The sequence below is a fragment of the Hippoglossus stenolepis genome, chromosome 7, assembly GCF_022539355.2.
Source record: "Hippoglossus stenolepis isolate QCI-W04-F060 chromosome 7, HSTE1.2, whole genome shotgun sequence".
In the NCBI taxonomy this organism is placed as follows: domain Eukaryota; kingdom Metazoa; phylum Chordata; class Actinopteri; order Pleuronectiformes; family Pleuronectidae; genus Hippoglossus; species Hippoglossus stenolepis.
Genome location: NC_061489.1, coordinates 10,716,551 through 10,732,338, shown reverse-complemented (window position 1 = coordinate 10,732,338; position 15,788 = coordinate 10,716,551). Strand labels below are relative to the sequence as shown.

The 15,788-nt window shown below is 40.0% G+C and overlaps 1 protein-coding gene across 2 annotated transcripts in view; it reads left to right on the top strand.

Moving 5' to 3' along the window:
• Positions 1–12,901: 12,901 nt before the first annotated feature.
• ctnna1 (catenin (cadherin-associated protein), alpha 1) overlaps positions 12,902–15,788 on the top strand; it is a 72,784-nt gene continuing 69,897 nt past the window's right edge. The window contains exons 1-3 of one of the 2 annotated variants that reach the window (XM_035162142.2): positions 12,902–13,006; positions 15,126–15,235; positions 15,590–15,785. In XM_035162142.2, the coding sequence (XP_035018033.1) occupies positions 15,131–15,235; positions 15,590–15,785 (301 nt within the window). In that variant the 5' untranslated portion in view covers positions 12,902–13,006; positions 15,126–15,130. The other variant, XM_035162143.2, reaches the window with a different exon arrangement.

Sequence of the window (15,788 nt, the reverse complement as noted above, 5' to 3'; positions counted from 1 at the left end):
CAAACTTTTTGCTATTTTTAGAATTCGCTCCAGTAAAATGTGTGTTTGCTTTTTACTGGAGAGCAGCACAGTTACAAACATCTGTTCACTGTTTGAATTCAGTGAGTTAATGAGGACGAGGGGTTGCAAACAGGTTATTCTAATGAAAGTTGTTTAAGCTGTGTCATCAACATGAAGGAAATCCTAATTTAAATGATATATCAAATTAAGAAACTGTTTTAAGATTTAAGTAATTTTCAATGGCAGATACAGATTGAAACTACAACTGTATTGTGTTTTCTATTAATGCAATAATTTTAAATAAATGTTGATTAATTAGGTATTTGACAGGTCTCAAATATTTTGACAGCTAATGTTTTAACCAAATCTTAATGGACTACAAATTGATTACTTCCAAAATCTTGAAGTTCAATATCTACTTCAATAATATTCAATATCTCCGCCAAAGTGGTTATGTTTTAACGCCTGTCCCTGTTCATGTTTTGTTGATTGGTTTGTTTATGAGCAAGATTAAACTAAAACAAAACTAGATGGATTTCCACGGAACTTGGTGGAAGGATGTTGTTTGGGTCAGAGAAGAACCTCTTAAATCTCGGGGGTTGGGAGCAGATCCAGGAATTGCTTAGCATTTTCGCAAGATATGGCGTTTTTCAACATTTTTGTTGATTTCTCAGAGGACAATTCAGGGATCTTGATTTTTTTTTTATCAGACATGTTTATGAGACTGATATCCATGAGTGTGTGCAATTCGGTGCATATCCAACCAATAATCTGGATCTAGTGAATTTAAATATGGTTTCATAAGGGAACTGTTGGGCCTTGGCGAAGGTAAATGTGCTCTCTGAGTGCAATTCTAGTTATTGTTGTAGTTCAATACAGAAAAAAGTTTACACAGTGACTGCAGACACAATGTGTTCTTCGAAAAAACATAATCCTTCCAAAATGCATTTGTTGCCTAGTGACGGGACTGAGGATGTGAACCCCAGACTCATCCAGAGGCTTTTACAAAACTTGTCAGTCGTACATTAAAATGAGAAAGGTGGTGTTTAAAACATGAACACTTTCCCTCACTGGGATGTAGATTTGACCCCGATGTTAACTCAAAAACTGTTTCAGTAAAAAAAGATGAGAAAGTGCTGAGTGGATGTTACAAGTTTGCATTTTGATCAGTTCTTGATTTTGTCAGCAGTCTCTACCTCGTGTCACCTTGTGTAAAACAGGGTGAGCGTGTGGGCGTGTGACACTAAGTGTGCCGCAGCACCCACGGTTCTGGGTTACAGGTTAATAACATTTAAGCAGCAACAGTTGAGTTTAACTTAAGGTGCACTAACAAAATGTATAAACCTGACATCATACTCACAGTGTCTGGAACAATTCCTGTTCTTTATGTCATGTTTTGAGTTTAGTCATAGCAGAAGGACAAAAACAATTAAATAAGGCTGTCAAGAGTATTAACCATCCTCCTACTTTCTTACATTAAGAGATTAGGAAGTGGCTCATCCCTCCGTATAGAATAGCATCTGCTGCCGAGTGAAGGGCACTTATTATGAAAAATGTGTTGTCTTCATCTACCAGCTCATAAGACGCCCACACACACTCCTGCGCATACACATACTGCGGGTGTCGTCATTCAGGCTTATGATCTTTTTTTTTTAAACAATAAGGGAGGAAACGTCAGTATTTTCAGCACATACTCCATGAAATGTGATAGGGAGCAATACACAAATTAAGTTAAAGGGACTTAGCTTCACTTCTATAAATCCATCTAAGCTGTTTTAATGCTGACATATGGCCAGTAGGGGGCAGAAAATAATCTAAACAAGTTCACAGATACATTCACAAATGTATTACGACTTTTTAAAGTTGTTGTGGTTATAAAGCATTAGCACACAATTGCCGATTATAAACATCAGGAAGACACAGAGCATTCATTCAGAAGTTTTGAGACAAATCACAACATGGTCTGACTTCGTTTTATGTTTCAGAACTCTTAACCCCTCCCTCTGCTCCGAGACCCCTGAGATCAGAGGATTCATGTTGTAAAAAGGTCTCCAGATCCAGGCTTAAAACAAAGGGGATCTCGCTTTTATGGTTTTTAGCTCCTTCGCTGTGGAACAAACTCTCCCTCAACATCAGATCAGCAGTATCAGTGCCTCAGTTGAAAAAGTTAATTTAATTTCTTTATATATTTATTTTCTTTAATTTACTCAATGTTGTTCTTTTATTGCTTTAATTATTTCCTTGATCTGTTTTGTTTTATTGCATTGCTGAGTATGTTCTGGCTTTTTAATGATTGGCTCACTTTGCATTTAGGTTTTATTTTATGGAGCACCTTGCAACTCTGGTTTTGAAAGGAATAGAAATAAACTATTATTATTAAAGTTAAATATTTACTGTTGTTTCAGTTCAGGTTTTACTTGCTGGGGTGTAAACTTAAAACATTAAAGCCTGAAGTGTTTTAGTAAACCTGAAGATTGAAAATGAATGCTCCATGATTTTAGCACCGTGAACAACACCTCTGATATTGCACATAACTTACTGAATACAAATACAAGAAATAATTTTTGTCTCGGAAATTTAAAGCTACTAAAAATCACATTAATTTTACAATTAGTTGATTTGACAATAAGGATAATCAAATAGCGTAAATGCATTCCTCCAGTTTCATGTGGGATTTTCCACTTGAGGGCTCAAACACTTGATAATGTGCGAATGTGCAAGCAATCATTTGGTGTTAAATTCTTTGAAAGTAACCCAATGCACACAGCATTTGAAGAAGGTGTGCTCACACTGAGTATGGATGGCTTTCTAATCAATTCTCTGCTGGCTTAGATGAGTCTTGCGTGGCAGGAGAGAGACATCTGCCAGGATACATTTTTCATAAGGAAGCCCTCCTCGTGGGCATACCACCCCCCCAGTAGTGTATGAAACATTTACCACAATCGGTGAAATGAAGCTTAGCAATCAGCAGGAAATGAGTCGAAGGTGCAGACCTGCAAGTGAGAAAAACCGCCGACCGAAGCTGTTTGACATCGTGTACCTGCAATGGATGCTGCAACACCGAGGCTGGCAGCACATTTCCTACATGTTCCTGTGCTTTGATCACTGCCTCTTCTTAACTAGGTCCATTCTTCGCTTTGTGTTTTTTCATCATATCCTGCCCCTCCAAAGCTCATTTACCCCTCCTCCTCCTCCTCCTCCTCTTCCTCTCCATTCTGTTAAAAACACAGCTGGGTCATTCTTCTTGTTCCATTTGTTATTTTCATCTTTTCATGCTTCACGCTTGATGGTTTCATTATAGTTAAGAGAAGAGACATTTTTGGGATAAGCTGCATTATATTTGTCACAGGCTAGCTAGGGTTTTTCCAGACTCGTCTCCTGTCACTCGATAACCTTGGTTTGTTAAATGGAGCAACAATGGTTCTCTCCCAGATGAAACTGCAGTTTGACACTGTCTTTTATTATCACTTTGTCTCGTCTTTGTCTGTCTTCAAAGACATGTCAGCACTACAGTTGACTGTAGTTTAACCCTGGGATTAGTTTTCGCTGCCATGTACTTTATCCTACTGTGGATGTACTGCTGCAGATGGATGTCAGCTCAGTCACAACAAAATGTAAACTGACAGTGAGTGTGATCATCTTTCTCCCCAACATAAATCCTTGTGGGGATAGAGTTTAGGTTGTTTGTTCGTGTGGAAGTGTAGTTCGAGAACCTTTGAGTGAGAGGCCACTGAATGAAATGTCATTCCCCTCATTACTGGACTCATTTTCACAGTCTATCACTGTTAGGACCTTCACATTTAACCTACACCACTTCTGAAATGTGTTCAAATTTGCAAAGAGAGTACAATTATTATTTTTTTCACTGCAATACCAAGGACATAATTTGATTTTTTTGTTTTTAAGGTTGTTAAAAATATGAGTTTCTTGTCTTACATATCTTGAAGTACTGGATTTGTTTTGTTGCATTTTCATCTTTTGATTATATAAAGTTCATTACTAATTCTCCAGGTTGTTTGACATGTTTTTATCTGCCTGAAAGGTCGTATGAATAAGTTTCCTCTGCTGCTGAACTCAGTTTGGCGGTGACGGTCATTTGCCAACAGCTTCAGTCTTTTTTTAATTTAAATTCGAGAATACGCTCTCTGGGCAACGCTACATCTTCAGGGCAGACTGGATGCTGCAGTGACTCACTATTGGAAAATGATGAGTTGGCTAGGCCAAGGCTATTTGGTTAGCATGTTAACTTGAAACAGAGATAAATAGAAGATCGTGAAGATAAACAGAAGTTAAATAAAAATATTAATATTCATTTAAACCATTAGAGAAAAAATGTTAAATGCCGTACTCAGTGTTGGTTGGTAAATAGCTGATAATACTATCATTGGATATGTGGGAAAAGCTAAAACCTGCAGATAGGACCTTTAATGTGTATCAATACGACTGTGTACTAGTAACAACATGCAGTTGAGTTGAATAGCTCAATAGTTGCCATTTATTTTTACTGTTATTTAAATTATAAAAGTAATTTTCAAGCAAAAACAGCTCAAGTTAACAGATCAGCTTCTCTGGGTGTAAAATGAAAAAGCTTTACGATATGCATTGTTGGCTCCGGGAAATTGTGATGAGCATTTAACCTTCTGGTATTCTAGTGACCAACGGTTCATTAAAAAACAATTAGATTAATGAGTAATAAAACTAATTGAGGGTAAACATTTTACCCCAACTAATATTGGGGTAAAATCTAACAAACTCCCATTTACTCACTGCATCAGGTAATCTAGCATTCAAAATCAGCAAATTGAAAATGTACAGTCCAAGAAATCTGTCCATTGATTTCTTGCTACATCAAAATTTATCACCACTTATGAAATATCACGAAATTTTGATAATAGACACATGGGATTCCCTGTTATTGGCCGAACTGACGTGTCAGAATAGAAATCCATAAACCTCTCTTGACAGTGCATTAAACTGGACACATCCCCATGATTGATTAGACATCCAGCTGACAGATACCCAACGATTGTTTACTGTGGTGGACCCTGGCAACGACTGGGCGTTTATTGCTGTCTGGTCCAGCAGTATTTCACATTGTAGCTCACTCCTTGGAGACATCAGCGAGCAGGTTCACAGCAAACCCCACTCAACCGAGTACGCATTGCTAGTTTGTGCCTTAACTGCTGAGGCCCTGCTGGGTTCTACTCAGCTGACACCTCTTCCAGCTGATGTTCTCACTCTCAGGTGTGTCGAGAGACTAAGAAATGTGAGAGTGGTTAATTCATGGGTAATTATCCATCGCTCTTTGAATATCAACATTTTCCCTGAATTCCCTTCAGATTTGCAAATATTTCTCGGAGGAATCAAAACTGCTGTCTAGCATGTTGGCATTGCAGAGCGGTCGGCACATAAAACATTCACTTCAGTCGCATTTGTAGTTTGTGTATTTTTCATTTCGTACAAGGTTTTTGCATATGAGTGGATCAGCTTTTCTTCAATCTCGTATTCATTATTCAAACTGCAGCTACTTTTGCAAGAAATACTTCTTGAATTTCAAAGACCCTGAACAGGGAAGATGCCTTTTGCTTCCATCAGGTGCCGGCTAAGAACCTTTTCACTCACCGATCATCCATTTAAATCACAGCAGCGCGTCAGGTAGAACAGCTCAAGATGGAAATCACAAGTAAATGACGATGCTGGTGACATCCTCTTGACAAGGACTCCTGACATCGGAAAGAATTAAAGTCAGACCAGCAGAGCTTCACTTTCCCTTGCTGCATTTTCTGTGATGTGTGAGAATTTTATGCTTTCAATGACCCATGCTTTGCACTACATTAAAAACCAGGCCTAGCCCAGCACACAGAAAGAACAACATAACCACCCCCTCCCTTTTCCCCCCTGCTGTTTCACTGCCTGAATAAAGACTTAAATGGTTCTGAGAAGGTGATTGCATTTGTTATATTTGGAGAAAATTTGATTCCACGGTGCAATGTGTGAGGCACCTTCTAAGCAGGCCAGTAAACAAACAGATGTTAGGGGGGTATCAGTTCTGCTTGAGCAGGAGACAAAAAAAAACAAACCCTAAATGCATTTCAACAAGACATCATCTGAATGGTGTGGAGATGGGGAGAAGGTGCTCATTGAATTACCACACTACCGCTGCTGCTTTCAATAGAGTTACTTGAGCTCGGAGCGCGGTGGTTTGGTCTGATACATTTTTATGAAAGTAAATACGGTGTAAATGTTGGCTGTGGGTGAGCTGGTCGTCTCAAACGCTCATATCCATTCATTTCCCCATAGATCACATGGACCCAATCAGGTCCTGATGATGTCATGGCTCCCTGCATCATTAATATTGAAAGGTCATTTCCCCTACTTGGAAGTCATGTCTATCACATGGGGGGGTTCAATTTCCAATTTGCCACAAGACTGCCTGGGTCATTTTCACTATTTATCTGTGGAAGGACTACCTACGTGTTGTAAAACTCCTCTGGAAATTAGCTGACTGCTTATTTTACTGTTTCCCATAGAGCCCTTGATCTGAAGCGGTAGCATACTGTATCATCCACTGCCTGCCTCCTATAGTCCCATGACGTTTTCAGTGGAAAGCTTGTGTTTAAAGCCTGACTGAACGGACTCTTGATACTGAAGATGTTACCTTCTTTAAAAATAGAAAACTGTAGAGATTTGCTTCCGTTTTCTCTGCATTGAATATTTAACCCTGCTTTGACTTCACATTTATTCAGGTATAAACATCTAACCTGAGTTTGATTTGATAATATGGTCATGGGAGAGTATCAAGAGACTTTGGGGGCCTTGGGCAAAAGGGCCCCCCCTCCTTTTTAACTAAAGTAGTTAGAGCAAACCCCCATCACCATCCAAGGCACATCATATTAGACATTCACAGTCACATTGGGCCTCATTAGGGGCTTTCTGACCTCTTGTACATGGCTGATCTTAGAATTTAAGGGGTTCCCAAAAAATTTGCTGTACTCTGGGGAGTGGACCCTCTGAGCTTGGGGCCGCAGGTGATTGCTTGCTTAGCGTACCCCCTGGTTATGGACACTGATTTATTAGTTTTAAGAGTTTTTAAGATCAAGTTTCCATTGTGGACTTTGTCATCATCTATTTTGGCACATTAGAAGTCACAGCCAACTACAACGAACCCAGAATTAATTTGAAATTAGATTTTATTTGATTTCAGGCTGCCTCGTAGTTATCTAATTAGGAACCTTAGACTATGATCCTTTTAATTTTAGATGCATAATTAGTTTTAAAACCTCTTACACTTTACCTTCCCAAGTCCAAACATGCATTCAATTTTATTTCTACCCATACCAGTTTTTACTTTATTTAGTGACTAAAAGTCACAGATTTTCAGATTTTAAAAAAGACAGCAGCACTCTGATGTCCTCAGAGCTTCCTTTTAAAAATTAAAGCCACCCATAATGTACAGTATGATGTTATATAAGCTGTCTTCAGCTATTTCAGTGCCGCTGATGTTGTGACCTTGTGCATGTTTGTGCATACACTAACCAAGTGTGTGCCAGACACTGTATTTCTGAAGCACAAATATCTGAGTAATACGTTTGGTTCTAACGTTGTGACGGGTGTCTGAACCTGTGACTCATTACTGATCTGAAATGCCTCATGTTTCCTTTTGTGGCTTCCTCCACATTCTTCACCTTCCTCTTAGCCTGAATCCCACATGGTGCTGGAAATTAGGGCAGTAGCTCCCTGGAGAATTTTGGTATAAAACAAAGCTTCTGGAATATAGTGCATGTATAGAAAAGTGCAGACTGGTCGGCTGGTAATTGTGTTTCGGTCAGTAATCACTGATTGTTTAAAAATGGTGATGAACACACTGTTAACATCAGGTAAACATATCCAGAAACAGAGGCAGAACTGCTGGGAGAGCAGTAACAGCAAATTCACTTGTTGGAATACTGTCTGTAGCATTGCTCCCCCAAAACATCAACAACTCCTCACTGAGTGCTACTCCTCCTCTGCAATAACACTTATAAATAAATACAAACTAAATACAAAGCATTTTGGGTGGCGTTAGTGGACTCTATTTATTTGAGTCTTATCGAGCACTCAAAGTGCTTTACAGTTTTACTTCACGCACACATTCATGCAATGCTCAAAGGGCTGTCAGGTGTTAAGTATCCTACCCAAGGACACTTTGGAATGCAGACTAAAGGAGCCAGGGATCGAACTACCAACCTTCTGGTTTGTGGGCGACCCTCTCTACTTCCTGAATCATGTTTATGTTTTATGCGCTACACTTAACACTTAACAAACCATCAATGCAATGATACACAATCAAATGTTGGTTAATGGTCTTATAGCGGGCAGATGCATATAATTCAGTTACTTCCTTCCCCTTCTAGAGCCAAGGAGATGTACAACAAAGACTGACTGTACTAGAGCAGAAGGCAGCGGTCTGATGATATGTAAACCAGCAGGTGGAGCTCAACAAACTGCCAACAACGAGTTAACTGCACCCATCTCAACGGCCCAATCAGATGGCATTACATCCTTCTGATACCATCACATCACTGTCCCAACAAACCGTCTGTAAACATGTTTGATTTGTTTTCCCAATGGACATTTTTTTTGTTTCTTTTCACCTCTGCGAGAAAGTCACAGTGAATCACTGTTACCGGGGAGAATCATTAGTGTTGTTAGCATGTTGATTTTGCTCTCCACCCCTTGGGTGTTGCAGTGGATGACTGATGCTAATACGTTGCACCGTGCTCATTTCTAATTGCGAAGGTACAAGGTCTTACTCGGGAAGGAAGAGCCTGCAGATGACATCATGCAGCTCCATGGAAAGGATGAGTCAGGTGAATGTGGGCAGAGTGAAAGTCGCTGTGGTCCTTATGTCAGGGAACAAAATCCTCCTTCAGTGAGGGAGCTTCCAGTCCAGTCAACGTCAAAGTATGAGTAACTCATTTGACAGCAAGCTATAAGGTACAGTTACTTCCACGTCTGAAAAACAACAGATGATAACAAATTGCGAAAGACGCTCGCCTATGGCTGCAATCACGAGTGGTTCTCTTATCAGTGCAGACCAGCGCCAGGACTGCCATTCGATAAGACATTGTGTTCCATGAATAGAAATGCAAATCTAATCTACAGATTCACTGAGCAGAAAGCTCAGGAAAAAAGCATGTAATGTAATATGTATATTGAATGTATATTTTACATTTTGGACAAACCCCCCAAATTATGATCACGATTGCAAATATACACTATAACGCTTTATTTTCATATGCCACACACGACAGATTTGCATTTGCTCCATTTTGGATTCAGTGTGTGACAAACATGTGCACTTTCTCATAATGAGAAGGAATTATTTATAGCATGCTGTGCTCTTATCATTTGTCGGGCCCAACAGGTACCGAAAGATGAAGTTCAAGGACACCCGAACTTGTCCTCCAAGCAAGCTGTTTCTCGGACAAACATTCATCATTCAAGCACAAGGCCGCACAACATCGAATCCTTCTCTCAACCTCAGAGAATTAATTGGATAAACAAATCTCTGCCACACGATGTACGTGGCAGGCACCTCTGTGCTTGACTGAAATTAATATTGCACACAAGACAGTTCACTTATATATCTCAGTTTGTGGGAATTTAATATGCTTATTTAATGCATGACCCTTCAGTTTCGGCATGGTCAAATCTCCATGGAGAAAACAATTACTTTGCAAATTATTATTGCACGAAGAATATTCAGGGGCGTCTTTCTGGGAGATAATTATATTCTGAGGCCTTCATTAAAGAGCTCTGTAAGTACATAGTACATTTGTAAACTCATTCTCATCAGGACTGTAATTCATTCTGCACTGGTGGAGCTTCATCTACTCCAGCCAACAAACACAAGTGTGTCAGCTGGAATAGAGCACAGAACAAAACACCATTGTAGCTTATAATGTTCTCTGTGGTAACAACTGTGGATTGCAAATGACTGTCTCCTATTTTTTATAGCTGTTTCTGTTTTCTCTCTCTAAACATATATTTATACATGTATATATATTTATATATGTGTGTGTGTGTGTATAAAATTAGAATTATGACCCATCTGATTGCACTTCTTTGACATATTAGATTATATATTCTGTTTTGTAATTAGACTTATCCTTTGCCAATGAGGTTTAATGAGCACACACCAATGGGAGGTTACAGAAAAGGATGCAGGCTGTAAAAACTTAATTACCAGATTAGCACTTGTCATTGCCTTTCTACTTATGATATAACATGATACCTCTGTTTAAAGAGATAGTGTTTCCATTGTGTGTGTGTTGTACTTATATATTTGTGAGAGGACCATTTTGATCATAGACCTTACGAAGTGAGGACATTTTTGGAAAGTGAGGACGGTCCTCACTTTTTCCAAGAGCTGTTAGAGGGTTAAGACTTGGTTTTAGGGTTAGGGTTCGAATCAGGTTAAGATTAAGGTTAGGGTAAGTGGCTGTGTGTGTGTGTGTGTGTGTGTGTGTGTGTGTGTGTGTGTGTGTGTGTGTGTGTGTGTGTGTGTGTGTGTGTGTGTGTGTGTGTGTGTGTGAGGTGAAAAAGTAAAGTGGGAGGACTGGCACCTGGCCTCTTCAGATAATCTATTTATGGCTCTTGCACTTCATTACGTCTGAACCAAAATACTTGCCTCTTGAATATGTTTATCAATTTTCTCATTGCTATCAGTCACAGATGCAACTACCCATAAAGGTGACCCTCCTGCATACTGACCATGGCTTATATACTTTCTCCTTGACCTTGAAATTGTTATCTTCGTGACATCTGCGTGCCCTTTCTAGCTCAAGAATAAAGTCTCATATGAAAGGTCAGCACTGCTGTAGGAGGATGTTTATTATATATTAATAAAATATGAGAAACCAACTCACCTGAGAAACCTGCTCACTGCGTGTGAACCTGATGCTGCATCAGCTGACTTTGGAGTACACATCTTTCTCTGGAGTCTGCTATACTGGAATTTGTTCCTCCAACATTTGGCCTCATTAACATTTTAAAACACAACCTTAGTTAAGATACATGGAATGAATGCAGTCATATATAATTTCTGAGAAGGTTTGAAACCGAGCTCCTCCACAGGGATCAGAATAGGCCGTATGTTAGCAATGAAGAAGAAAAAAAAAAAAGGTCTTTTTAAAATCCAGACAACTGAGACGTTATATGACACTTTGACGTTGGCAGAAATATGGGTTCAGATCAAAAGGATTTTAAGCAAGCAAATTCTAAAATGATCCACCTACCATGGACAAAATATGTCACACATGCTGCTAAATAACTGCAGGTGAAGGTAAAAATACTTTGAAGATTGCAGTCACGTATGACTTGAAACATTTCAATAATAGATTAAAGGTAAGGTTTCTCCCAAGACATTACTTGAGAATGAAACCTTTAACCGGAATCAGTTTTAATGAGCAGAAATGCTGTGGATTTACTGAGTAATGTTGGTTGTGAGGTTGGAGGGCGTGCAGCTGGACAATACAAGAAAACATGAGACGGGATGAAAGCACGATTAAATTTCACCTCAGCAGTAAATAATTTAAATCCTTCACCGTGGAAGCAAAATGCTTTCCAAGGTGGCTATAAGGTGTAGTGTGTGTTGATTTGTTATAATAAGACAATCTAAGGTGAGCACTGAATCAAACACCAAGGTTTTTTTGGCAGTTTCCACTGTAGCAAAGTCAGGGAATAGGGAGCATAGACTGTACATAAAGATGGATGAGATGACTGCTCCCCGAAAGTGAAGCCAAAGTGTCTCGATTACCACCTGCTGGCTGGCTGCAGTATAGGTCATAAATCCCACCTCCTCCATGTTAATTGGTGGGACAAAGGCTAAAAAGTCAAAGCACACATAATTTCAGTCATTTTAAGTAGATTTTATCAAATTGATGTATGTTCAAGTCTTAATTTTTCCGGTAATCTTAGTTTAATTACCTCTGACGAGGAGCTTATGGTTTCACCCTGTCTGAGTGTTGCTTTGTATGTTGTTTGTTTGTAAGCAAAATTACACAAAAACCACTCGACAGATTTCAATGAAATTTGGGGGAAAGATGTGGTCAGGGGAAGAAGCTATAAAATGTTGGTGTGGATCCGGATCAGGGGAAAGATACAGTATACATTTTTTCCCTTTCTTTAACATAGCAAAATATAGAATAGTTCATGGATCTTGATGAAAATAATGAGGTACATTTAGGGAGCTGATATCTATAAGTGGGAAATTTGGTGCAGCGGGATTGAATTGAAGGAGCCTGGTGGGCCTTGGCGAAGGTGTACGGTCTACTTGGTGACATTCAATATAGTTACTGGATGACAGAAACACTACCTTGAAACGTCATGATAGACAGAAGCCCTTGTACCAGCGTGACCCTCACTACCTGACTCCAAAAGTGCAAGATGGCAGCGTTCGTATCCGGGATGTTTTGGCTTCACTTCTGGATAGTGGGAGGAAATGGAGACGTATAGAATCTATGATAGGAACAAATTGCTTTGAGGATTAAAATAAATATACACTTCTGTCTGCACTGATAAAACAAATGCAGAAATAAAAGCTTTTATGTTAAACTGTCAACAAAATAAAACATTATTTATTCTTTAGCATCAGATCCCCACATGACTATCTATGTGGCTCCATGGTTTTGTCATTGCCGTTGAGTAAGTTCCCTTCTCAGACGTGCCTGTGTAGAAACTACAGCCTGCTCCCACACTAGTTTCATGGAAGCAGTAATTAATCCATATATGGACACACACAGCCAGTGCCACGCCCGGGACACCTCCTCGTTCTGCGGGCTTGCTGTGTCCTGTGGTCGGCCCGGGCCTGCTCCTGCCCCCGCTGCCAGGAAGTTCAGGAACTCGGTCACCGCCCCGGCTCCAGCTCAGCCCCCCTGCCTCCCCCACGTCCCCACCCCTCCGCTTCATCCATTGTTGGGCAACAGCCTGCGACATCGAAACAATCGTGACCCAAACTTTCCAGGTAACGTAACTCGCTGCAAATCTTTTTTGTCTTGAACAAAATACTCGGGTTTACTCGTCGTCAAACTTGCGCCGTGTTTGCTCGGTGGCTCGTGGCGCAGCTGAGTTGCAGTCAGCGAGGGGAGGAAAAGTTTTCAGCCGAGGAATTCCGTAGTTCTCCTTCCTCCATTTTGAACTTTTAAACTCCGGGGTTTTCTAGCGGACTGTTGTCGGTAAGTTTACTAACTTTTGTTGCGACCTCACTCGAGACAAAGACTCCAGCTATTGGCAGTGGATGGGACGGGCCTTTGGGTCGACAGCTAAAGTTCCCCGCAGCTTTAAAGCAGGCTAACGGAGCTACCGCTGATGGTTGTTGTGTCGGCTAGCATTAGCGTTAGCAAGGTGCCGTGTCTGCTACGGCGAACGTTAGCAGGTAACCAACTAAGCTACCAGGTTAGCCAAGTTGGCTTAAATTTAATCGGTGTCCTATTTAAAGAACAACCCATTGAAAGTCTGCGACAGCACCGGGGTTTAACGTGTGTTTAACCGCACCATTTATTTGTTACCGTTACAACGAACTGTGCGAACTTTAGCGGTGTAAACAATCACAAATCCAGGTAAAGTTAGCAGCAACAGGTGTAACCCCACCTATCGCTGTTAGCACCTAGCTCACCTGGTGCTCGACCCACCCTGGCGCCCCTTTCGAATACGTGCCAAACATGTTATTTTGTGTCTTTCTTATTCGTAAACCACAACATCAAAGTTTTTTTCCTCTGGTTTTTCTTGGACCTAATACATTCGTTTGCTTGGTATCGTCCAGCTCTTCCGCAGTCATATTCTGGGGCCTTTAGCCCTGCAGACTTTTAGTTTCATCTGATCAGATTCTCAGATATCTGCCGGACTGCCCCTGAAACTACTCTCGCCACACCCAGACCCTCACAGAGGAAGTAAACAGAATTTCACCAGTGATGTCGCAGTTACCTGGGATAATCAACAGGCTGGCTGTGAATGCAATAACTAAATAGTTACTGGTTGTCTCAGTTGAAATAATTCAGTTAGGTGCGTGTGAATTACTGGTGAATGTGATGTTTTTATAAAGAGCCTTCAGGGCCGAGTTTTTTCAAAGTAGTTTTCCGGTTCACGTGTTACAGTATTTGTTATAAAGTCACATATGTCACAGCAGTGGAGATCTCAAAACCCCCACAAAACAAAGCTACTGTCATGGTTAAAATGACTATATATTGAATCTGTTGGTTTGTGTGATGTTAAACATGCAGTGGTTGATAAGTGATTGCAGATGAAGGCCTCAGTGAATACTGTGGAAAGACATTTTGTGCTTGTGAATTTTGTGCTGGATAAAACAAGTTGAAACCGTGACAGACAATCTGCATCCATTCATACTGGCTGGCATTTTTTTCTTTTCTTTTCAGATGGGTTAAATGCAACTATAGCCCATCCAAGTGCAAATATTAGTCAGTATCCTTGGCAGCAAAATTCATAGCTCTTCCACCCAGTAAAAAAAACAGTTGAATTTAATGTTGGGTAGTTGTCCTTCAAATATTTTTGTGGTGTATTTAATATTTTGGTATAATAATCAACAATATAGGCTAATGGCTAGTTAAAATATTGTTCTAATAATACAACTGGCCAGCCTTTCAGCTTAAGGCCCTCAGCCCTCAGGGCTTGCTGATTATCCCTGCCCCTCCATGTTTGATAGCTAATCAATGGAGCTGCAGCCACTTAGTGAAAAGAGAAATCGAAATTGGGCCACAGTGTTACTGTGCTCGGCTTTTGGCAGACATTCTGTGAGAGATGAGGCATTGCTGGCTCTCACAAGGAACCTAATATTTTGACTATTGCACAAACCTTTAGAGAGTAGTCTGAAATTCATAAAGGAATATTGATTTAGGAAGCAAACTTTTTTTACTGACTGCATCTTCTAAAGTAGTTTTCCTTTTTATTGGCTAAAGCAAAAAGCTGTCTTTTGTAACATACAACCACAGTCTTCTTATTTGAAAAGAGAGTCACTTATTTGTGTCGTTTGATGCCGTCTGAATTGTGTTTCATTATTGCATGTAGAATGAAATTGATTTAGTCCTGGTCTTCTGTTTAAATTTCTGTTTCCTTTCTCCAAATTCAAGACACCATGACGACCATCAACACAGCAAACATCAACTTTAAATGGGATCCAAAGAGTCTGGAGATCCGCACTCTTGCAGTGGAGAGGCTGCTTGAGCCCCTGGTCACCCAGGTAATGTGAACACAGAGTATTTTTATCCATAATGATGGGATAGGGTCAGATAGCTCATATGGGGAATTGACATCCTGGTTAGAAAAATGCTTGAAAACAAGCATTTATTTGAATGTGTTTTGATTTAATCATTAAAGATGTATTTTGTGGAAATGATGTATTCTACATAAAAACTCAATTGGTGGATGCTAATTCTTTTGATAAGAAACTAAAAGCTAGTACTGTGGGGTCATAGGTTTTACCTGTGAAAATGACCCTTACAACCATCATTTGTTTACTACATTTAAATCCTGAAGCTGCCGTTTCTGACATTAGCTGTTACACTGAGCCATTTTTTATTCCTGCCATACATAGGTAACCACATTGGTAAACTCCAGCAACAAAGGTCCGTCTAACAAGAAGAAGGGACGCTCAAAGAAGGCTCATGTTTTGGCTGCTTCAGTGGAAAATGCTACCCAGAACTTCCTGGAGAAAGGAGAAAAGATTGCAAAGGAAAGTCAGTTCCTTAAGGATGAGCTGACTGCAGCTGTGGAAGATGTCCGCAAGCAAGGTA